The 24,593-nt window shown below is 35.1% G+C and overlaps 1 protein-coding gene across 1 annotated transcript in view; it reads left to right on the top strand.

Moving 5' to 3' along the window:
- Positions 1-24,593, top strand: part of EYS (eyes shut homolog) — a 1,185,464-nt gene that overhangs the window by 17,188 nt on the left and 1,143,683 nt on the right. The window contains 1 exon segment of the mRNA XM_010967844.3: positions 9,195-9,202. Within this exon segment, the coding sequence (XP_010966146.2) occupies positions 9,195-9,202 (8 nt within the window).

Genomic DNA, 24,593 nt, shown 5'->3' with positions numbered 1-24,593 from the left:
TAAACTTTGTAAGAGCTTGTATGAATTGTTTTAAGTCAAGATATGTTCCACAAGCTTTTCCATAAGAATGTTTATTTCTGAAACTTTGATGAAAGCACTTGTTCTTCTTAGATATAGGAAATATAATTTGTAAAAGATGTATTGAACAACTGTCCTTCTGTGATTACCATAGCACACTGCTTTTCAAGAGGACATGTGGATTTTCCAAATATATCCATATTCTTCCAAGGTGGTTATGTTTACTAAACCTAGATTATATTCAGACTTAAAAAAAATAACATTGTATTCCATCTCCAAATTAGTTCACCACTTCTTTTATGGACCTTCCAACTCTGGGATTTTGTTTTTGGGGAAAAATTAAGCAAAAACATATTACAGTGTGCCTCATGATTACCTTCAAAAGATATAGAACTGGGCAACATAATGTTAGATTGCATATAAAGAATGTGCTTTTTTATTTCAGTATAGTTGATTTATAATGTGTTAGTTTCTGGTGCACAATAGTAATTCAGTTATAGATAAATATATGTATATACACACATATATATATATATATATATATATATATATATATATTCCTTTTCATATTTTTTTCATTATAGGTTATTACAAGATATTGAATATAGTTGCCAGTGCTATACAGTAGGACCTTGCTGGTTTTTTATTTTATATACAGTAATTTGTATCTGCTAATCCCAAATTCCTAATTTATCCCTACCCCACCCTTCCCCTTTGTTGACCATAAATTTGTTTTCTATCTCTGTGAGTCTGTTTTTATTTTGTAAATAAGTTCATTTATATCATTTTTTAGATTTCACATAGAAGTGAAATCATACGATATTTCCCTCTTTCCCTATCTGATTGCTTCATTTAGTATGACAATCTCTAGGTCTGTCCATGTTGCTGTAAATGGCATTATTTTATTCTTTTTTATGGCTGAGTAGTATTCCACTGTGTGTGTGTGTGTGTGTGTGTGTGTGTGTGTGTGTGTGTGTGTGTCACATCATTTTTTATCCAATCATCTTTTGATGGACATTTTAGTTGCTTCCATGTCTTGGCTATTGTAAATAGTGCTGCTATGAACACTGGAGTGCATATATATATGCTATTTTTTTTTATTATTATTAGAGTTTTCTCTGGATACATGCCCAGGAGTCAGATTGATAGATTATATGGTAACTCTATTTTTAGTTTTTTAAGGAATCTTTATACTGTTTTCCACAGTGGTTGCACCAAACTATAGTCCCACCAACAGGGTAGGAGGGTTCCTTTCTCGCCACACCCTTTTCAGCATTTATTCTTTGAGGATTTTTTAACAATGGCCATTATTACTGGTGTGAGGTGATACCTCATTGTAGTTTTGATTTGCATTTCTCTGATAATTAGCAATATTGAACATCTTTTCATGTACCTATTGGACATCTGTATGCCTTCTTTGGATATTTAGGTCTTCTGCCCATTTTTTGACCATGTTCTTTGTTTTGTTGTTCTTGTTGGTGGTGTTATTGAGTTGTATGAGCTGTTTGCATATTCTGGAAGGTAAGCCCTTGTCAGTCAAATTGTTTACAAATGTTTCCTCCCAGATTGTCTTTTCATTTTGTCTTCTTGTCTTTTGCTGTGCAAAAGTTTGTAAGTTTGATTAGGTCCCTTTTGTTTATTTTTGCTTTTATTTCTATTTCCTTGGGAGGCTAACCTAGGAAAACATTGCTGCAATTTATGTCAGAGAATGTTTTGCCTATTTTCTCTTCTAGGAGATGAATAGCATCCTGTCTTATGTTTAAGTCTTTCAGCCATTTTGAGTTTATTTTTGTATATGATGTGAGGCAGTGTTCTAACTTTGTTGATTTACATGCAGCTGTCCAGCTTTCCCAACACCACTTGCCAAAGTGACTGTCTTTTCTCCATTGTAAAATCTTGTCTCCTTTGTCAAAGATTAATTGACTGTAGGAGTGTGGGTTTATTTCTGGGCTCTCTATTCTGTTTCATTGACCCATATGTCTGTTTTTGTACCAATACTATGCTGTTTTGATTACTGTAGCTCTGTAGTATTGTCTGAAGTTTGGGAGGGTTATTCCCCCAGCTTCATTCTTTTTCTTCAGTATTTCTTTGGTAATTCTGAGTCTTTTGTGACTCCATATAAATTTTAGGATTATATGTTCTAGTTATCTGAAAAAATATCATGGGTAATTTGACAGGGATCACATTACATCTGTAGGTTACTTTGGGGATTACAGCCATTTTAATGGTATTGATTCTTCCAATCCAAGAGTACAGGATATCTTTCCATTTCTTTAAATCATCTTTAATTTCCTTTCCATTTCTTTAAATCATCTTTAATGTCCTTTATCAATGTTTTATAGTGTTCAGCATACAAATCTTTCACCTCCTTGGTCAGGTTTATTCCTATGTAGTGGAATGTGCTATTTATTTAGTAATTAGATAGTGTAAATCAAGACCAGCTCTATGGTGAATAAATTCATTCATCTTCTTTTTTTAGGAAAGTATTTTATCCTTATGATGAGACCTCTTAACAACTTTGTATATAACATACAGCAGTGTTAATTAGATTTATCATATTGTACGTTATATCCCTAGTGCTTATTTATCTTACAATTGGAAGTTTGTACCTTTTGTCCACCTTCGTCTAATTCACTCTCCCCATCCTTCCCCCTCAGATAACCCACATTGTGATCTCTTTTTCTCCGAGTTTGTTTCTTTTTGAAGTATAATTAAACTACAACACTATAGTAGTTCCTGATACAGAACAGTGATTCCATACTTCTATACATTTCAAAATGATCACCATGATGTCTACCATCTATCACCATACAAAGATATTTCAGAATTATTGACTATATTCCCCACACTGTACACACTGTACAATTCATATCCTTGAGTCATTTATTTTGCAGTTGGAAGTTTTTCCTCTTTATCTTCCTTACCTATTTCTTTCCTCCCCTCTCCCCTCTGGCAACCACTTGGTTTGTTCTGTGTTTCTATAACTATAAGGAAGAAAATAAGTGTGCATATATCTTTTCTAATCAGTAGTTTTATTTATTTCATATAAATACCGAGGAGTGGAATTGCTGGGTCATATGGTAGTTCTATTTTCAATTTTTGAGGAATCTCCATAATGTTTCCATAGTGGCTGCACCAGTTTACATTCCAACCAACATTACCCAAGGATTCCGTTTTCTCCACATACTAACCAACATTTGTGATTTGTTGTCTTTTTGATAATAGCCATTCTGACAGGTGTGAGGTGATATCTCATTTTGGCTCTAATTTGCATTTTCCTGATGTTTAGTGATATTGAGCATCTTTTCATGTGCCTGTTGGCCATATGCATGTCTTCTTTGGACAATATGTCTGTTCAGATCCTCTGCTTATTTTTTAATTGGGTTGTTTTTTAAATGTTGAGTTGCATGAATTCTTGGTATATTTTGGATATTAATCCCTTATGAGATAAGTGGTTTGCAAACGTCTTCTCCCATTCAGTACAGGCCTTTTCATTGTGTTAATAGTTTCCTTCAGTGTGCAAAACTGTTTAGTTTTATGTAGTCCCATTTGTTTATGTTTGCTTTTGTTTCCTACACCTGAGACAGATTCAAAAACATGGTGGTAAGACTGATATCAAAGAGCTTATTGCTTATGTTTTCTTCTAGGAGTTTTATGGTGTCAGGTCTTCTGTTTACGTCCTTAATCTATTTTAAATTTATTTTTTGTGCATAATGTGCAAGAGTAGTCCAGCTTGACTCTTTTGCATGTAGTTGTCCAGTTTTCCCAACACCACTTATTGAAGAGGCTGTTTCTCTTTCCTATTACATATTATTGTCTCTTTTGTCATAGATTGATTGTCCACTTCAGTGTGGACTCATTTCTGGGCTCTCTGTTCTGTGTCATTGGTCAATGTGTCTGCTTTGCTGCCAGCAACATATCATTTTGATTGATGTAGCCTTTTCTTCCCCCCAGGGCACATGATACCTCCAGTTTTATTCTTCTTTCTTGATTGTTTTGGCTATTCAGGGCCTTTTGTGTTTCCATGTAAATTTTAGAATTATTTGCTCCAATTACATGACATATGCCATTCTCTATACAGAAAAGATATTAATAGCATAAAACATATCATAATGCAACCAAATATCTACTTTCTGATTATGTTTCATTTAGAGCTAAAATGATAAGAAAATTTTTATTAAATATAGAGTTTAAAGTAGATATTCTAAGATGTTTACATGACATGGTACTATTGCTCTATTTTGAGGTTAAAATGTTCTAAAATGTTTTATTATAAATAGAATAGTTATTTGTATAACCACATGATTTCCATGGAGAGCAACATACCCAAAAATGTGATTCAAAGTAGAGAAAAAATCAGTGAACTTCTATTTTCCGTAACACTTTATTGTATACTCAGGAATATTTTTCTTCCCAATTGCTCTGGGCTCAGTAACAATGGGATCATAGCATGAATTTTTCAATTTTGGAGTAAATGTTCTCTCTGAATCATAATAAATTTCAATGTCAATTACCCTGATATCAAAGTGTGGCTTAGAAAAGAGCTGGTTGTGACATGCTAACCAAGTTGTCTAAGCCTTGAAAACCACTAAATTCCCCCCCCCCCAAGTAAATTTGCAGCCCTGTTTTTAGCATTCATCTTCATTTTTAGCTCCTACAAATTTTCTATGCTGTCTTTCTTATATCTCCACCTTTACTTTCAGAACTGCATACTATATCCATATCCATCTTCCTACATGGATTTAGCATCTAGGTAGCAATTTCCCTCTTTGACAGTACACTTAATAACGTTTACATTCATGAGGATGACACTTCAAATACTAGAGTTTTATGACTCCCTCTCTTTGATTATGCTAAAACATAACATCAGTCTTTATATCAGCTCCGTTGCTTTCCAATTTCAAATTGTTTTTGTGTCTCTGGACTGGCTAACAAAATTTAACCAATACTGAGGTCTGATGTTTAAATGAATATTGTTTCTAATGCAGAGAAATTTCAGAATGCATATGGAGATTGAACAGGTTGTATCAAGGACATCATGTTTTATCAATTTTAAAGTCCATCTGATATTTTTAAACTCATGTAAATTAAATAATAATAGTCAGCTATTTTTTATCATTTATTATATGCTGGGTGTGGTAGTAACCATATTTTATGCATTATTTGCATGTAATCCTCATAACAACTCCCATTATACTTCCTTTTACATCTGTTAGAGAAAAGGAAGCTCAGAAAGCACTTCTGAGTTTAAAAATTTCTCAGAACCATAGCTAGTTATTGGTAGAAGTATGATTTTCAAAGATTAACATTATTAATGATCTTACTTCTTTTTAATGCTGAATTGGAGATAGCGTTTATGTGGACTCTTTCTTTCTTGTCACTAGTCCTTTAAAGCAGGTACTTTTAAAGGAAGATGATGTCACCACAGAATCTTCTAGAAACACCCATTTCCTGAGAAAGCATTATTATATATTCAATCTCTAATATGTACAATCTAAAAAATCTGTAAGTAAATTTTTAAATGCCACATGGAAGAAGCTTGTGCATTTATCTTTGATACAATTTTAAGTCACAGTGCAATCTGGCAATTTCTAAACTTAGGCTAAAGCTAGGGATTTAAAATCTTTCAAAATGTACTTACATCATTTCCTTAACAGATGCTTGGTGGAAAAGATGACTATGTATAGCTGAAGGAAGAAAGTTCTTTAAGGATAGTGAGAGATTTGTTGAGTTTTGAATTCCTCAGGCTTATTTCAACTAATTTTTCTCCTTCTTATGCTGAATTGTATTCACAAGTGTCAGTGAAAAAGTGCTCCCCTTTGAGAAACACAAAGTCAATATGTTAAAAAATAAATGATACAGAGAATAATTTTAGAAGGAAAAATAATATTCCAATTTCCTCGGAAGCACATGTGACTGATAAATCTGAAAAAGTGTAATATTTTTCATACTTTGATTTTTTTAATCCTATTTTTAGATTCATTGACCTAAAATATTCAAGGACAAGATACATAGGGATATTATGTTCTTGAAAACTTCAAGGGAAAGTAAATATATATGTTTACATTTATATTATTAGAAATATTTTAATATTTCATGAAGAACTAAACAGTGTAACCGAAAGAATTACACTGTAAAATAATTTCTTGGATTTTCTGTGCCTAAAACATGTACAACATTATCACCATTTTAATACAATTTACTTGCGGAATCAAAAGATTGGTGGAGCTCTACTTGCTTGCTTAATGGAGCTCATCAAATTATAGAATTTGAATTACACTATTAGGGTTGCCCAGATTTAGCAAATAAAAATGCAAAAAGTTACATTCAATTTGAATTTCATGTAAGCAATGGATTTTCATATATTGAATGGTACATTCTTATTCTGAAAAAAAACTGTCTGAAATTCAAATCTAATAGTATGTTATATATAGTATCTGGCACCCTAGAAGGAAATTTGAATTTTTATCTCATTTCTTCTTTGCTCCAGAGAAAAGTAAATTTGATCAGAGAAGTAAAGAGAGGTATCCAGGATCAGTCAGGTAGCTTTGGTTCTCAAAAAAGGGCCCATAGATATTAAAAATTGAATATATTAAAAGACTAAAATATTCTTGATGTCATGTCATTAGAATCCTAATGTTTTAACAGCTGTGAGAGACATTAAATATGAGCTTCAGGGATCAAGATGTCAAGATGAGGCATTTTTGTGGGGAAGAATAGTGTTTCAGGTTTTTATTTGTTTTTGTTTTTGTTTTTGTTTTTGTTTTTGTTTTTGTTTTTGTTTGTTTTTGTTTTTGTTTTTGTTTTTGTTTTTGTTTTTGTTTTTGTTTTTGTTTTGATGACCACAGAGAACTGACAGTGTCCCTTTGGAAAACTTTCTCCAGTATTCCAATAGCACTTAGTCTGCATTGTAATCATGTGCATATGGATGTGTTCATTTTCCTCTTGTTCCTTTTTGAATAGGTAGCCTCTGTCTTAACCTCAGACATTCCAGCTGTTTGAGGGACTGAAATGCAAGGAGGGCCTACAGAGAAAAGTTGGCTATATTCAGCTAATATGCAAAATCGAATTATGCATCCAGAAAGTAAATGACCTTAAAAATCTGGAAATCATGCTAGAAGTCAGTCCTGAAGGACTTAATCATAGGCTTCTCCCTTGGTGCACAGACCATTCCTTAACTAAATCTGTCAGCCAGCCCAGCTGGGTGGTAAGATAAGTAATAGAAAACCTCCCTTGTTCTTGCCCAGGAAAGCCTGAGAAAGAGGCTTTGGAAAGAGAGAGAAAAGAAAAAGCAGCAGATGTGTGTGTCAGTTCCCCTTGGGCTCTGCAAGGGAAGGAGCTGGTTCATTAGACAAAGGAGGAAATGCCAGGCGTGGAACCAGGCAAGGGCTCCGGCGCCAAACACAGGCAGTGGGAGTCTGCATCAAAGTAAGGGTTTGTTGCAGGGCGCCAAGCACAGGACAAGCCTCAGATCCACTCGCACTTGGTCTTTGAGTTGGGGGTTTTTCAAAGGGGAAGAACAAAGAGGCTGGATCATCATTTTATAACATTTCTGAACCCTAGATTTCAGGGGGCAGAATGTCTCTGGTTTAGGATTCTCTGGCCAGGCGGTCTGGGAGCTCATCTTGCCCTGGAGAAACAGCTTGAGTTTGTATGCTAATGACGATATCTATAACAGCAATTACAGCAATAAAAAATAAAACCATAAGTTAAATTAGAATAAAAAATATAAAGTGTAAAAATAGTAAAATGATTTTAAAAATACTAATAATAAAATAATAAAAAAATTCAAAATACAAAACAAATGAATAAAATATAAAAATTAAAACAAATTAAATTAATTTAGAATATAAAAATAATAAAATAAAATAAAATAATAAAATATAAAAATAAACACAATGTTAAAAATAAACAATACAATAAAAATACAACAAATACAAATTTTAAATAGCAAAAGAATAGCAATCATCTGACTCTGGTTAATTAGTGTTCTTTTAGCACAGGCTTGAGGTCGGGGGGACAAGAAAGGGAATAAAGTTTTGAATAGAGAGATTAATCATAAACTTGGTAAAGGGATTCAGTTTTAGGGGAACTTGGTTTCAGGAAGAAGGGAGATCTCTTGCCAAGACTCCCTGTTTAAGGTTTTGAAAACATAGCACTTGCTGGCTGCCCCTTATCAGGGAAAAAAGTCACAGTAAGATTCAAGTCTTAGCTTTCCTCATCTAGCCTGAGTTCCTCGCTGGTGTAAATCCAGCAGAACAGTGACTGAGGTTCTGGCTGGAGACTAGGGGGAGAGGACTGGGCAGGGTACGGGGGCCCATCGTGCCAGTCATGTGACTGGCTTATTTTCAAGAGCAACAGTTACAATGTAGCTATGCATCCCTTCTAACTTTTAGATATTATAAGTATATTCCTTAGTCTATTAACTTTGCCCACGGTGCCTTTCATTGAAAACTAATCTATATACTCAATCCATCATTTTTACTAATACAGTTTTTGTAGTGTGTTTTAATTCTGTCTGAACAATTATCACTACATGTTATCATTATTTTCTAATGCTAATTTACCCATTTGTGGCTCTTTATGCATCACTATATATTTTCAAATAATTTATAAAGTATGCAACTTTAGGTTACCCAAATTAGTTGAGTAACTTATTAGTAGAGTATTTTATCTGTTCATTCTATGCATTTTCTTGGTAAATAATTCAATTTCTCTACAAATAGTTATGACACAACATTTCCCTTACAATTCTTGTATCTTATATCCTATTTTATAAATAAGGCAAAGATGTCTGTGTGTGTTGGTTCCTAGTTTATTTCTTTACTGCAGGCTGAAACCTGTTTACTCAAAAGCCTGCTGGTGTCAAAATAAAGTTTTTACATATCCGCTTGTTTTAAAATAAGCTGAAACAGGCAGATTACTAGCCATTTGGAACCTGCCTGTTCTATATAACCTGTGAAATTATATCCAGTATCTACGGGCCATTGAGATGACAAGGCCTTGTGATAGAACTCCAGGCCGCTACATCCTCGGAGCTATCTGACCCCAAGATACCCTTTGGTGCTGCTGAGTGATGCCACTTGAAAAGCAAGCCCCTCGCCGTTTCCCATTCCTCTCTTCCCCAGGAGTTCCCTTGCCCTCCTTTCTCTTCTGGATGTGACCTCATTCCTAAGTTTCACAGGTACCCCTTCCAAGCACCATTTAACAATGTTTGCCGTGTGCTACTGACTTGGGTGGTGTTTCTTTTTCTTGATTATCCACCAGTTGTCTCAAACCCTGACAGATTTCTCGTTTCCTTTCACTATTTTTCCTTATTGAATTGACCAAGACCTCCAGGACTGTAATAAATAGTCATGGTAATAGTGGGCATTTTAACCATATTCCTGATATTAAAGTGAACTAATCTAAAACTCTCCATTTTATATAATATTTGCACTGGTCAACATATATTTCCTGTGCTTTGAGTTTCAAGTGTTTTGGGTGACTTTTTCCCCTCATAATGTATATATTATTCTTTGTTTTACGGGCTCTCTTTCTTTCAGCTCATTGGAATCATTGTCATGGTTTATGCTGTTGGTCTCAATTCCTTCTCTTTTCTCCTATTTAAGTTCAGTTTGTGTTCTTCGTTTTTTGTTACCTATACATCACATAACATTTTGGAAAACAATTCATCCCATACTTAATCCTACCACTAATTTTTTTTTGGCTTTTTTGAATAAATTCTTTAAAGTATATGTATGTATTTTTTTTTTGTATCTACCATATTATTATTTTTTTATTGAAGTAGGGTCAGTTTACAATGTTGTGTCAACTTCTGGTGTACAGCACAATGTCATACATAGATGTACATATATTCATTTTCATATTCTTTTTCACCATAAGCTACTGCAAGATATTGAATATATTTCCCTGTGCTGTACAGTATAAACTTGTCTATTTTATATATACCAGTCAGTATCTGCAAATCTCAAACTCCCAGTTTATCCCTTCCCACCCCCCTCCTCCCTGGCAACCACAAGTGTGTGTATTTCTAATTGTTGATAATGAGACATCATTTTTACTGAATCTGCAATAAAAACAATATATATAAAATTCTTCAATAAAATATTTAACTCATATTTATTGTCTCTATCACTTCAATTTTCATTCTTAGTCCCAATTCTTACTCTTATTAATATTATTTGGAATCATATGATGAATAAATAATTTTACATGACAAGATAGTAATGAGCTGGGACAATTACTTAGATTTGTTTTCTTTATCATATGTTCCATTTTGCCTAGGACAGTAAAAGTTGTTGAATTTTTTTTTTTTTGTTAATTCTCTGTCCTATTACATTTTTTCTTTCTCAAATTGTATGCTTTTCTTTTGATATTGAAAACATTTCCTCTAGTTCATCTTTTTCAAAAATGTGATCTTTTTGCAATGTTAATTATGTTCTTTCTAACTGAACATATTTAATTCTATTTTTATTTGTCCATGAATTCTAACTTATGTCATTCTTTTTTTCCATTTCATTTTGCTTTATATCTTATTTTTTTCTGTTGATGTTTTTCTTTCCATTTTATAGGTGGCATATGTTCTTGGATGGCAAGAAGTTTTATTTATTCATACAGTAATGTTGTTTTCTCAGTTATGTGTCTCAGCAGTGAAGACAATAGTTATTTTCTCTATTTTTGCATCACTTGGTCCTAAGTTACTGCTGTTGTCTTTTCCAGCATTACTTAAAGAAGTGAAAGCTACTCCAATTCGGGAATTTTTAATTATCAGTTCATGTGATTGCTTCTGCCATGCTCTCTCTCCATTTGGGTGATGGCTAGATACATTTCTCAGTCCCACATCTGGACCAAAAGCTAAGTTCCCAACCTAGTCAGTGGTTTTGTTAGACTCCCATGGGAACTCTTCATTACTATGGTCAGTTTTGATCCTTTCACCAAATAATTTTACTTTCACACTCTGAACCTACAGAGGGCCTGGAAAACTAAGTTTGGAGGCTATACTCCTGTATGCTCACATAAAGCCTTCTAGGGAGTGGGCTGTTTCTGAATAGCTGGAACAAGCCTGGGGCAAGGAAGAGATTGAGTAGAGATAGGCTCAGATCTATTTAGAGGCAACATGTAAGTACAGACTTTGGGCAGCCAATTTAGGTGTCTAAAATTAGACAACGCATGATGTGACTTCCCATCTTCTTTCAGATGATGTGAAGAGAAACTGTTTTTATCCTGGTTCCATTAGCTTTGAGTTGGTAGAAATTCAAACTTGGGATTTAGTGGTACTACGAATTCTAGACTTATTTTCAATTTTTACAGACATACTTGACAGGGTTTGGGAAATTTTTGACCATTGATTACAACTCAAGACATCCTTTAAGAGAGACAATATAATTTGCTATTTTGTGGGTCATAAATATAACATTAAATAAATGTCAAGAAAAAAAGTCAAAACCAAATAAAAAGGAAAAGGAAAAGAAAGGAAAGTCAAATAAAAACATTTTAAAAATCTACCCTTTGTGTCTTTCCATCTAGTCCTAACAAACTGTATTAAAAACTCTTTTTGGCTTCATATCTCCCATGCGTTCAGGCTCTTGGTTGTATGTCTAAAATTTCAATTAAAATGCATGCACATGTGTACTTTTGAATGATCTATGCACTAAAGGAATTCTGCATTATTGTGTTGAGTTACGCTACATGACAATTTATACTCATTTATGGGAATCCAATAGGCTAGAAAAAATCGACAACATAATTGAAATCTTAAAAAAATGGACTTTCTTCTAGGATAAAAATGAAAAAAAACCAAATCACATTGTTTCTAGGAATCAAAACATTTAAAAGCATACATTATACACTTTAGAGGTAATTTGAAGTATACTCCAAAGGCTTCAGAATCAGTGGTTCTTTATATTATTTTTGGCATTTTTAACTTTATATTATTCTTTGTATTTAGCATATTTAATCACAAAATTGTTATACTATTTTGACACATTTTAAGAAAGTAAATTCTTTTTATAAGCATTTTACCCAATATTTGATCATAACCTATTATATTTTAAGTTCAATAGAAAATATTTTATGCACAAATGAATGTACCCATTATCTTCCTTCACTGAGCAAATATGTGTTGGGCACCTGTGTGTTAGGCATTATACTGGGCACTTTGAAACATGAGTGAATAAGACAGACCCGTATTTCTACTCTCACAGAGATTACATTCTAGTGGGTACAAAGAGAAATAATAACTAAACATAAATAAAATACATCATTTTGTGTTAATAAATGATAAGTGAATAAAAACAGAAAACAGCAAAGCAGCAGGAGAAGATGAGCAAATGCTGAGTGACTGGATGTACCAACTTCATACAAGGTGGTCAAGAGAGATGTCATGGAGAAAGTGACATTTGAGCAAAAATTTGAAGGCATAAGGCATTTAGAGATGGCAGATGTTGGGGAAGAAGGTCCTGGACAAAAGAAAGAACCAGTGCAATATCCCTAACATCGGGGTGTGTCTGGGGTGCAGTTAGAAGAATGGGAGTCCTATGGGATGATGTCCGAAAAATGCATAAGTCAGGTCCTGAGCACACATCTGAAGGTCTTTAATTTTGACAGTAAAATAGGGATCCCCTGAAGCCTTTTGAGCAGAGGTGTCAGGTGATCTGACAAGTTTGGAAGGATCATTCTGGCTGCTGTGGTGAGAGCGGAAGGCAACAGGGCTGAGGGAGAAGGAGGGAGTCCGTTTAAAATTTTCCTGCAGTCATTCAGATGAAGGAAATAAGCTCCATCATGAGAGAATATTATTTTGCATATTTGCAAATCAAGAAAAAAGCTTAATTATTGAATCATAAAATAGAAGAGTCAGCAAAATTAATTGTAACTAATGACATTGGAGGGTGTGCATATGTTAAAAATCTGACCTACTGACAACACATACTAATGATAATAAAAAATATACAAAGTTAAACATGCAAGCCATATAACTCACAACTTAAAATATCTCTTGTGAGATAATTAAGAGCTTTAAATTCAGTGAGAGATTCCATTAAAATATAAACATAAAAGCCGTTGCAAAACTTGAGAATCATGGTGTGAAATCAAAGTACTGTGATGATACTAATGGGATGTTTCAACGGTTGGCTTATGCAGACGTCGTTTCTCGATGGTAATAGGCAAATACACAATTCAAGGAGAAAAATATTATAAATATAATTTTAATAATACTGCTTTCTAGCCTCACCCATTCAAATAATTTAAACGTTTATTTTTAAAGTAGTATACAGTAAAATTGGTTGTGTGTTTCCATTTCTAAGAATTTTAACAATTCAACACCCATTTATGATAAAAACTCTCGCCAATGTGGGTATAGAGGGAACATATCTCAACATAATAAAAGCTATATATGACAAACCTACAGCCAGCATAGTACTCAACGGTGAAAAACTCAAAAGCTTCCCACTAAAATCTGGGACAAGACAAGGATGCCCACTATCACCACTCCTATTCAACATAGTCCTGGAAGTCCTAGCCACAGCAGTCAGGCAAGAGAAAGAAAGAAAAGGGATCCAAATTGGAAAAGAAGAGGTAAAAGTGTCATTATATGCTGATGACATGTTACTATATATAGAAAACCCTAAAAGGTCCACACAAAAGCTACTAGAGCTGATTGAAGAATTCAGCAAGGTAGCAGGTTACAAAATTAACGTTCAAAAATCAGTTGCATTTCTTTACACTAACGATAAATCAACAGAAGAAGAAAGTAAAGAAACAATCCCCTTTAAAATAGCACCCAGAGTAATAAAATATCTGGGAATAAATCTAACCAAGGAGGTGAAAGAATTATACACAGAAAACTATAAACCATTGATGAAGGAAATTAAAGAAGACTTTAAAAAATGGAAAGATATTCCATGTTCTTGGATTGGAAGAATCAATATTGTTAAAATGGTCACACTGCCCAAGGCAATCTATAGATTTAATGCAATCCCTATCCAATTACCCAGGACATATTTCACACAACTAGAAAAAATCATAATAAAATTCATATGGAACCATCAAAGACCTAGATTTGCCAAAGCATTACTGAAGAGAAAGAAAGAGGCTGGAGGAATAACTCTCCCAGACTTCAGACAATACTATAGAGCTACAGTCATCAAGACAGCATGGTATTGGTACCAAAACAGACATATAGACCAATGGAACAGAATAGAGAGCCCAGAAATGAACCCACAAACTTTTGGTCAACTCATCTTTGACAAAGGAGGCAAGAATATACATTGGAATAAAGACAGTCTCTTCAGCAAATGGTGTTGGGAAAACTGGACAGCAGCATGTAAAACAATGAAGCTAGAACACTCCCTTACACCATATGCAAAAATCAACTCAAAATGGATTAAAGACTTAAACATAAGACAAGATACAATAAACCTCCTAGAGGAAAACATAGGCAAAACATTATCTGACATACATGTCAAAAATTTTCTCCTAGAAGAAATAAAAGCAAGAATAAACAAATGGGACCTAATGAAACTTACAAGCTTCTGCACAGCAAAGGAAACCAGAAGTAAAACAAGAAGAAAACCTACGGAATAGGAGAAAATTTTTGCAAGTGAAACCGACAAAGGCTTGATCTCCAGAATATATAAGCAGCTCATACGACTCAATAAGAAAAAAATAAACAGCCCAATCCAAAAATGGGCAGAAGACCTAAACAAGCAATTCTCCAAGGAAGACATACAAATGATCAAAAAGCACATGAAAAAATGCTCAATATCACTAATTATCAGAGAAATGCAAATCAAAACTACAATGAGTTATCACCTCACACCAGTCAGAATGGCCGTCATTCAAAAATCCACAAATGACAAATGCTGGAGAGGCTGTGGAGAAAAGGGAACCCTCCTACACTGCTGGTGGGAATGCAGTTTGGTGCAGCCACTATGGAAAACAGTGTGGAGATTCCTCAAAAGACTAGGAATAGACTTACCATATGACCCAGGAATCCCACTCCTGGGCTTGTATCCAGAAGGAAATCTACTTCAGGATGACACCTGCACCCCAATGTTCATAGCAGCACTATTTACAATAGCCAAAACATGGAAACAGCCTAAATGTCCATCAACAGGTGACTGGATAAAGAAGTGGTGGTATATTTATACAATGGAATACTACTCAGCCGTAAAAACCGACAACATAATGCCATTTGCAGCAACATGGATGCTCCTGGAGAATGTCATTCTAAGTGGGGTAAGCCAGAAAGAGAAAGAAAAATACCATATGAGATCGCTCATATGTGGCATCTAAAAAACAAAAACAAAAACAAACAAACAAACAAAAACAAAGTGTAAATAAAGGACAGAAATAGACTCACAGACAGAGAATACAGACTTGTGGTTACCAGGGGGGTGGAGGGTGGGAAGGGATAGACTGGGATTTCAAAATTGTAGAATAGACTACACTGTATAGCACAGGGAAATATACACAAAATGTTATGATAACTCACAGAGAAAAAAATGTGACAATGAGTGTGTATATGTCCATGAATAACTGAAAAATTGTGCTGAACACTGGAATTTGACACAACATTGTAAAATGATTATAAATCAATAAAAAATATTAAAAAAAAAAGAATTTTAACATATGTGTAGATCTGTATAATCACCCTTACAATTAAGACACTAAGGAGTTCCATGACCCCCAAAACCTCCTTTATGCTATTCCTTTTTAATCAGACTTTCCCCCATCCCAAACTCTGGCAACCACTGATCAATTCTTTATCATTATAGTTTTTCCTTCCAGGAGCATCATATAAAGGAATCATGCATTACGTGAGCTTTAGAGACCCAGTAGAACTTTGAGATCTAGCCAAGTACCGCATGTAGTCATAGTCCATTACTTTTTGTTGCTGCGTTGTATCCAAATATGCAGATGTACCAAAGTTTGTTTATGTACCCACTTATTGAAAAACATCTTAAGTTATTTCCATTTTTTATGATTATGGGTAAAGTTGCTATGAGCATTCATATATAGGATTTATGTTTCATTCCCTGGGGTAATAAGATTTCATTTTCCATGGTAAATACTCAAGATAGAATCGTTAGGTCATACGGTAGTGAGTGTTTAACCTTATAAGAGACTGCCAAACTGTTCACCAGAGCAGCTGTACTGTATCCCTACTTCCCACCAGTGATGTGTAAGAGTCCTCGTCACTTGGCATTTCCAGGAACACTAGTGTTCTAATTTTACTTTATTTTTTTCCCTTTCTGTCATTCTAATAAGGTTGCAGCAGTAGCTTACTGTAGTACAAGATCTTGTAAAAGTCACATTTCAATTTTTTTCAATACTCTTGAAACTTGAGAAAGGGTAGTAAGTTCAAGGATTTCAGGGCTGATCAAGGAAAAAGCCAAGATCATTAGGGGGCAGGGGTGCACAGAGAGCTTTATTTGGGTTAGGTTAGTATCACAAGCAAGAAGCCCTTTACCTCACATCAGGAGACTTCAGAGGCAGGAGATCAGAGTCACCACCCAGAGGGCAACAAGGGTAAAAAGACCCCTGGAGAAGAGGGACTATGAGGAGGGGCCTCTCAGGTCTAGGTGACGTCCCTCAGCTGCACAGCTGGGGGGTCTCCAGGCAGAGAGCTCCAAAGGGCAGCCACTGGGGGTCTTCTGTAGTCCTCGGGTAGGTCTTATCTATGGCTTGCAAATGTTTTGCTGTGCATGGAAGGCAGGGAGGTTCTAGTTTGCTAAAAATAATGCTTATCAGGATGATATGCAAAGCAATTGGATGCGTACAGATTTGAGTTTGGCACTGGTGGGTTTTTGAGTGAATGGTCCCAGCTTGCTGTGAAGAAGTAAATAAAATAGGGGCCAATACAGGAACCATCTTTGGCCAACAGAAGGAAGCAGGGCTACGGAGCCCTATGGATGGTATGATTTAATCAATCATGTGAATCATGTTAATGCATTTTCTGTAGAAAATCATAACATTTTACTACTATTTGAGAAACTAAAATTGGAAGATGAGATAATGAAATTATGCTTTTGGGGGAACTTCTTTCTTAATGTTTGAGAGAGAAACAAAATTTGATCTTTCTTCATATTTGAAAGTAGTATTATTGACCTTCTGGTAAACTTTTTTACCTAAAAGTGGAGATAGACATTTGCTCAGAAATCTACATAATTCCAAGACTTTAGAAGGAATGTACTGTGTTAATGGAATAGTTTGTCAGTTTAATGGTATAGTTTAAGGCTGTGGAAGTCTGTGTGTGCACACCAATTACAAGTTAATTTGACAACTCTTGTGTCACTGATAGTAATCTGTTGACCTGCTCAGGCAAAAATATCACTAAGTATCACCAAAACAAATTTTCACAAACTTGATCAGGAAGTAGCCCAGGGAAGAGCTGGGTATGCAGAAACCAGCCTTTGGTTCTGGGTCAGCATCAGTCTGAGTAAATCCAACTAATACTTACTGAATCTCCTTCCTCCAGTGTTTAACACTGTTAAGTATTTCCAAACGGCCCAGTGACAGTGCACACATTTCCAGGTCTGGGGAGATGAGACACCGGGGTCACACTAGTGGAGAGTTGTCCTTGCTTTCTGTACCAGGTAGACCTCATCAAACAGAGAGACAAGTCATCAGGCTGGAAGACCTAGAGGCTTTATTGTCTTTGTAAATATGATGACGTAAGTCACATTTTCATTCTGCATCTCAAAAAGTGTGAATATTTGTATTATGACAACTATACATGAATATTTTGTACATAGAAGACTGTTTCTTTACTTTGTGAATTTATTAAGTTAGACATAAATTTTGAAAGATGTGATTCTCTCTAGGGAGGTAACATTTGATGAGAATAAAGTTTAGAGACACAATAATCTCTATATACTTTCTTCCCTCTTTGCCACTCACTGTCTGGATCTTCCCTCCTCTTCCATCCCCCCTCCTTCCTTTTCTTTCCTTCCCTTCCCTCCTTCCTTCCTTACTTCTTTCTTTCCTTCCTCCCTCTCTTCGTTCTCTCTCTTTCTCTTTCTTTCTTTCTCCATTCTTTTTTTTTTTTCCTTCCCTCTTTGGACCATCAACGAGGAAGAATGTTAAGGGAGAATTAACTACAATACAGTAATAACTCCCCAGGAGTGATGAATTGATTATACTATTGGAACCTAATAACTATAAGAATATTTTCCACTATTTGAGCTTCTTTGAATATCTGGTAGTTTTCTTTATTTTAAAATCAACTTCTATGTGTACAGAGATTTCAGATCTTTGAAAGAGTATAATGTGAGGGCTCTGTATTCACTCATTCATTTAACGAATAGTTATTAAGCATATACCACATTTCAGGCACTTCTTGACTTATCACCTTTGAAAAAGACTGTACAAGAATATTTCATTTTCTTTTTCATTAAATTTGAAGATTTAATAGATTTGATTATCTCCAATATTATGTACTTGCTTATCTTAATAATTTGCACTTTTCCTAATATTGATGCTGAAAGCTACTATAATTGATTCTTCAGTCGTTTTGTTTGACATTTAAATTGTTGAGGTCTCTAAATTCAACCTGCTAACTTCTGCAAAATATTGTAAAGGCAATGAGAGCAGTTTTTTGCATTAATATCACAGGAATTTAGAACATCACTACAGCTATCAACTGCTTCATCTTTTCTGGCAAGTGAAAGTATTAGTTGAATCCCCCCAGTGTTTGTGGCATCTGCTCTGAGCATCTCTCTGTCACTCTTTCATATATGGTTACAGGTGGTTTTTCAAATCAGTAGGTATGTCTTGATCATTAATTTTGGGAAAGTTCACTTAGCTGGAGTCATCTTATCAACTCTTGACAACTGTGTATATAATTCTATCATAGCAGAAGGTTTTTTTTTTTTCCCCTCTGATTTTTTTTAAATGAAAAAAAATGAAAGCATTTTTAGTAGCAAATCTTCTCAAATATCAACCCTATTCAGATTATATGTTTCTTTATTTCTAAACTTTTTGGTCAAATTATTTTGCAAGTACATTTTTCTCATTACAGAGATATGACTTGGAAAATCTCTCTTTTACTGTAGTTTGAATTTACCTATTTAAAAAATAGGAGTAAGGGCACATTTTTTGATGATATTCAGATTTAAAATAGCTCTGGCAATGGTTTTTAACTTGAAATGTTACAATTTCTCCTCAGTGCCTGGCAAACTACAATATTTAAAATGAGTAATAAAAATCATATTCTTTATCTATCCAAACCATTTTCAAAAATCAATCACGTAAAATGCACGTGTGCTTTGTGGACAAATAAAAAGATGTTACTTTTACTGGGTATGCACTAAATTCCAAATATTTAATGTAGTTCATGGACATCCTCAATAAGTCTGTGCAAATTCTGAACTTAACAGAGACCTCATTTCTGGGCAGTTCTATTAACAAAAATACATGACTGTTCTTCCATTTTGAAGAGATAAATGGGAATTGGAAGATGAGTCAAAGAGATCTGGGACCATTTGTGAGGATGCCTTATTCAGACCAACATCAATTATGTTATTCGTATGGAATTTTACCTTGTTTGCCTTCATTTGCTAGCCAGGATTTAGGATTCTCTTATATATTCCTTGAGGTTAGGCGGTGGACAGGGGTGGGGAGGTTGGGGGAGGTGAAGGGTGACAGTTGGAGGCTGGGAGTGGGGAGAAAAGTAGGTTGAGAACTGAATCTGAAAAGATAAATCCAAAGTCTCTGCCTTAGAGCAAGTCATGTGTTGGTGGATAAAGAAGGCCAAAGACACACATGGAGAAATTACACTAGAAGACATGAAGCGCCATGTAGAGAAGTTCATGGGTGCTCTAACAAGTATTGATTATGTACTTTCTGCATGATCAGATTTGAATTTCAGAATGTTATCTTAATTAACAAGGGTAGAGGATAATTTAAAGTTTGAGAGACTGCAATAAATCTGGTTAATACAATTTGAAAATACAGCCTTAAACTAGCATTGACAATAGGAAAGAAACAATGCTTCAGGTACAGGTTAACAGTCAGCATGGAGGGCGGAAGGTATAGCTCGGCACAGAGCATGGCCTTAGCGGTGCGCGAGGTCCTGGATTCAATCCCCAGGATCTCCATTAAAAAAGAAATAAACAAATAAACATAGTTACCCTCTCCCCCTCAATAAAAACAACAAAACAAAACAAAAATAATAATACTAATAAAGAATCAGCATGATATCACTGGGTAGTTTGTTACGTGGCATGAGGGATGCAGGAGAGTTAAGAAGCAGGATTGCTCCCCAGTTCCCCACTGAGATGATTAGGTGGACAATGAGTTTGAGGTTACCGTGAAGTGATGAGCTAACTTTGGACTTGCTTGAGCTTAAGATACCATGACTATTCATGCAAGGGATTTGACTGATACTTGAAGACTTTTCCCTAAACTGGTATAAGCCTTGCTTGAGTGAGAAATATGCAGATATGTTTAAGTTGGATTTGTAGGTGGAAATGCTAATTTTCTGGAATAATTTCAGCTTGGTTGACTGACATTGGAGCATACTGGAATAAGCTTGAACTTGTTTTTATTCATCAGACTATAATGTTATGCCAGAGTAACCAAACAAAGAACAGCAATGACTTAGAACAAGAACTTCCTTCTCACTCAGACAGGCACAACTGTAATCTTAGCTGACATTCCAAGGCAAGCATCAAGCCAAGGAGAGCTCTGTCTTGTGTTTCCACATCCACCAAGATTGGCATTGCTTTGAAACAGAGCTCTGGAGGTTTCTACCAGCAATTAATTGCTTTCATCCTTAAGTAATGTGTGTTCCATCTGCACACATTTCTTGGTTAAAACCAATCACAAGCCACACCTAACTTCAAGGAGGTGAAGAGGTTCCCTGTCTGGCCTCATGTGCTCAGGAGAGCCAGAACTATTGGTAAATCACACTATTATCTTCAACAGTTTTGAAGTCAGAGACACTTAAGTTTCAAGACCAGCTCTGCCTAAGTTTCTATATTCACAAAATGGGAATATTGATATTCTTCCTAGATTTGAGGATACAATGCAAAATTCTGTATAAAATTCCTGGTCAGTTGCTCTATAAATGGTACAGTTAGTAGGTGTAGTTTGCTTGAATATTTAAATGTGCGCTATGTGTTAAAATGAATTTTGAGCATGGAACTTGTCCCCACACACCAAACACAAGTCTTTGAAAATTTGTTCCTCACATTTTTAGTTTATATTAGTGCAGAGTGTGATTATATCATTGGAAATAAATATAAATGAACATACAATCAGTGCTACTTTGTGTATCTGTAAAGGTTTCCCTGGGTGTCACAGATTATTTTGTTTTGGAAGACCTTGTGAACCTTGCTTATAATTTGATGCCCTTCAAATTCTTTAAAAGAAGGTCTCCTTTTTGATTACTTGTTATCAGATTGATTGCTTGTTAGAGATTGTTGGTGTTTCAATGGGTGGTTGCTCATTTTTGGACCCGACAGATTTAGATCTTCTGATTACTGATCTGGGTCTATATATATGATACATGCAAGCTTAATGATTTATTGCATGGCCATGTCTGCATATCTTAAACCTGAATGCTACTAACCCATAATTCCCTTAGGCTGGATAATGTACACAAAGCTCCTCACCACAGCGCTTCATCTCAGAGCTTCCTCAGGTCCATTGTCCACCAACATCACTAGCATTCTGCCAGTCTTCCAAATGCCATTTTAACTGTAGACAGATGCCAATTTCAATTATGCAACGATTTTTAAACTAAGAATACAGATTGGAAATGCTCAGTGAATTCAAGCAATTACATATTATTATCTTGAGTGAGGTAATACATTATAAGCTATAATGGAATTAATTTTACCTTAGTGGCTTCTATAAACATGCCTGATATACACCAACAAGCTTAATCATTTCAAGCAGCTAAATCTGGCTCCATATTAGACATCTCATTTCATTTGGAATCATTTAATTTAGTAAAAAGTCAGCTTTTATGTTCTTATTTCAAAATATGTAAAATTAATTTAAATTTAAAATATATTATTATAAATAAATTGTTCATTGATAATATACCTTTGAGTGAATTTTTAACCAACATGAATTTCATTTGGGATATTCATCTTTATGAAGGTAGAAATGTTGAAATATGCATTTAAATTAAAAAAAAAGAAAAGATAGAAATCAGTACCTAAATTTAAGGAGCAGTCAGTGCTAGTTAGGAGAACATTCTCACTGTGGAGGCAGCAACTTAGAAACTCACAGCAGCTTTGACACCCAAACAATGATGTTTGCTACCTTTTGTTTATTTTATATGAACGAACTCTTTAAGTTAATAACAAAAGTAGAATTTCTGAGATTAAAAATGTGGGGAAAAAACCTCTATATCCCTATAATTCTAAAGACTATGATAAATTATCATTCAAATATTTATTTATTGAGCATTTACAGTGGAAGAGAAATGACTGGGCCACAAAGGAGGCATCTGAGTTATTGCTGTGGTACCAATTAATGCATTTTAGGTGAGGCAATAAGTACATAACTTTTTAAAATTTAAATGCTATGAAAATGTAGTCTAAATGTGTGTGTGGTGTGTACATAAACAAAGACAGAGGTATTCCCTATTTATCTGCAAATGTTTAAGCTGTGCTCCTGGTAAACACCATAAACAAGAGTTTTTATTATCTTTCTCTACTTTGCACCAGAATTAAAGGCTGTCTTATTTCTCACGCTTAGGGTTGGCTCTACCACTTATCTCAATGCTTCCTTTTTTCAAATTAACGTAGAAAAAAAAAAAACCAAGAAAAGTAAATAATAAACAATAGCAGCAATTTTACTAGAAGTTATTATACAAGAACTTCCAAAGGGGGGGAAAGGCAAAAACATTCAAAGAAATGTGTCAACAAAAATCAGCTTTAGACAATAGCATCTGATCCATGGACAAAATTTAAAATGAAGCTAAACTGTATTTTGAATAAAACAAAGTATACCAAAAGAGGATGAGTTTCAAGTGTATCAGCAGTTTCTGCAACAAGGATGAGCTGAGAAAATGTCACGTTTTACAGCAAAAGTCATCAGCAGAAGTCCAGACACAAGATGGTCCTTGGGAGCGGGGTGTGGGATGCAGCATCCGTGGTCCCAGGGACCTATTTCAGCAAATGCTCCCACTGCCCGGACTGGGCAGAGACCTCAGAGACTATCCCAGCTGAAGGGGTTCCTGGCCAAGGTCACACCTCCTCCTGAAGCGCTGCACATCCAATGCTGTCTGACGAAGGGGTACTAACTAAGTTGTAGCCATTTCCACTCAAAGCTGGACCACTCCTAGTGGGCACTTTCGGCTCCAGACACCCCTAGGTCAGCAGAGGCTCCGCTCACTGGATGATGCTCCAGGTCTAACTCTCTCCAGAGAGAGAGTGTACTTCCTCCCCTCCTCTCTTCCACACCCTCAACTCTGTTTCAACATCTCATCCTCAGAGCAGCTGGCGTGTCACATTTTATAAATACAATTTAACTGAAAAGAAATCATGGCGTATGAAATCTGACTTCCTAAGGATGATCTTTTTCTTTCCTTCTAGACCTAAGGTTGTTATACTTAATCATATATGATTTTCTGTAAAAAACTAAGGAACATAGACATAGAGCAATTGGAATGAAAACTGTAAAATCTGTGGTATCTGGGGTGCCTCTGAAGGAGCTAATAAGCCAGGATTCTGATGGCAGGAATCACACCAGCTAGAAACCGACAAAAGCCGGGTTTGTTTTCAAACTGTGTAAGAACGGCAGAATTAGACATGTACTGTGAAAATAAAATAAGTGTAAAATGTAGGCACATATTCTGTTTTTCGCACTTTCCTCAAAAGACGGCCGAGTCCTTAGCATCTTCTATTTTCCACACTAAACTATTTTGAAATCTGCCTGTGATCACAGAATTTTGTGATGTGCTAAAGTGCTTATGATATTCAGCTTTTAAGATTTCAATTAGCAAGTGCTAATTAGCATCTAAAATGAGGGAAAGGTCCCAGAGAGGTTGTAGGAAAAGCAAGGAAGATACAAAGTCGAGGGGCCTAAGGAAGAAAGAGAGTGACTTCAAAGCAGAGGAGAGGCGAGTGGAGGGGCAGGAGGTGGGAGCGCTGCGGACCAGAGGAGGAAATGACATCTTCTCAGCCGAGGAAGCAGAGCGATGTGCAAAACTGCTCCTTCAGAGAGCTTCTTTTTCTTGCCCTTGCTTTCAAACAAGATTCTGAAAATGTTTCCTGCTTAATTGATTTAATTAAGTTTTATTTACTTTCACCTTACAATCAAACCTGAAGAGTGGAATTCAAATAAGCTACTAGTAGCTTTCAGTTTTCAATTGTTAATAATTCTAGACAACAACGTACACTGACTTTATTCTGTTTCCTTCTTGTCTTGCGTTAAATCGTACACATTATAACACAGAAGTTTAGAGTTTGAGAAGGTTGTTCACAACTCAATGCATTTTTATGATGACAAAAATTTCAGAAAGATTCCCTAAGAAATCGTTATCCTTTACGAGTGAATAACTCAAAGATTTTAATTAAAAAATCCTTCACAGATCCCATATGCACCTGATAAGG

The sequence above is a fragment of the Camelus bactrianus genome, chromosome 8 (assembly GCF_048773025.1).
Source record: "Camelus bactrianus isolate YW-2024 breed Bactrian camel chromosome 8, ASM4877302v1, whole genome shotgun sequence".
In the NCBI taxonomy this organism is placed as follows: Eukaryota; Metazoa; Chordata; class Mammalia; order Artiodactyla; family Camelidae; genus Camelus; species Camelus bactrianus.
This window is presented reverse-complemented; position numbering and strand designations above follow the sequence as displayed.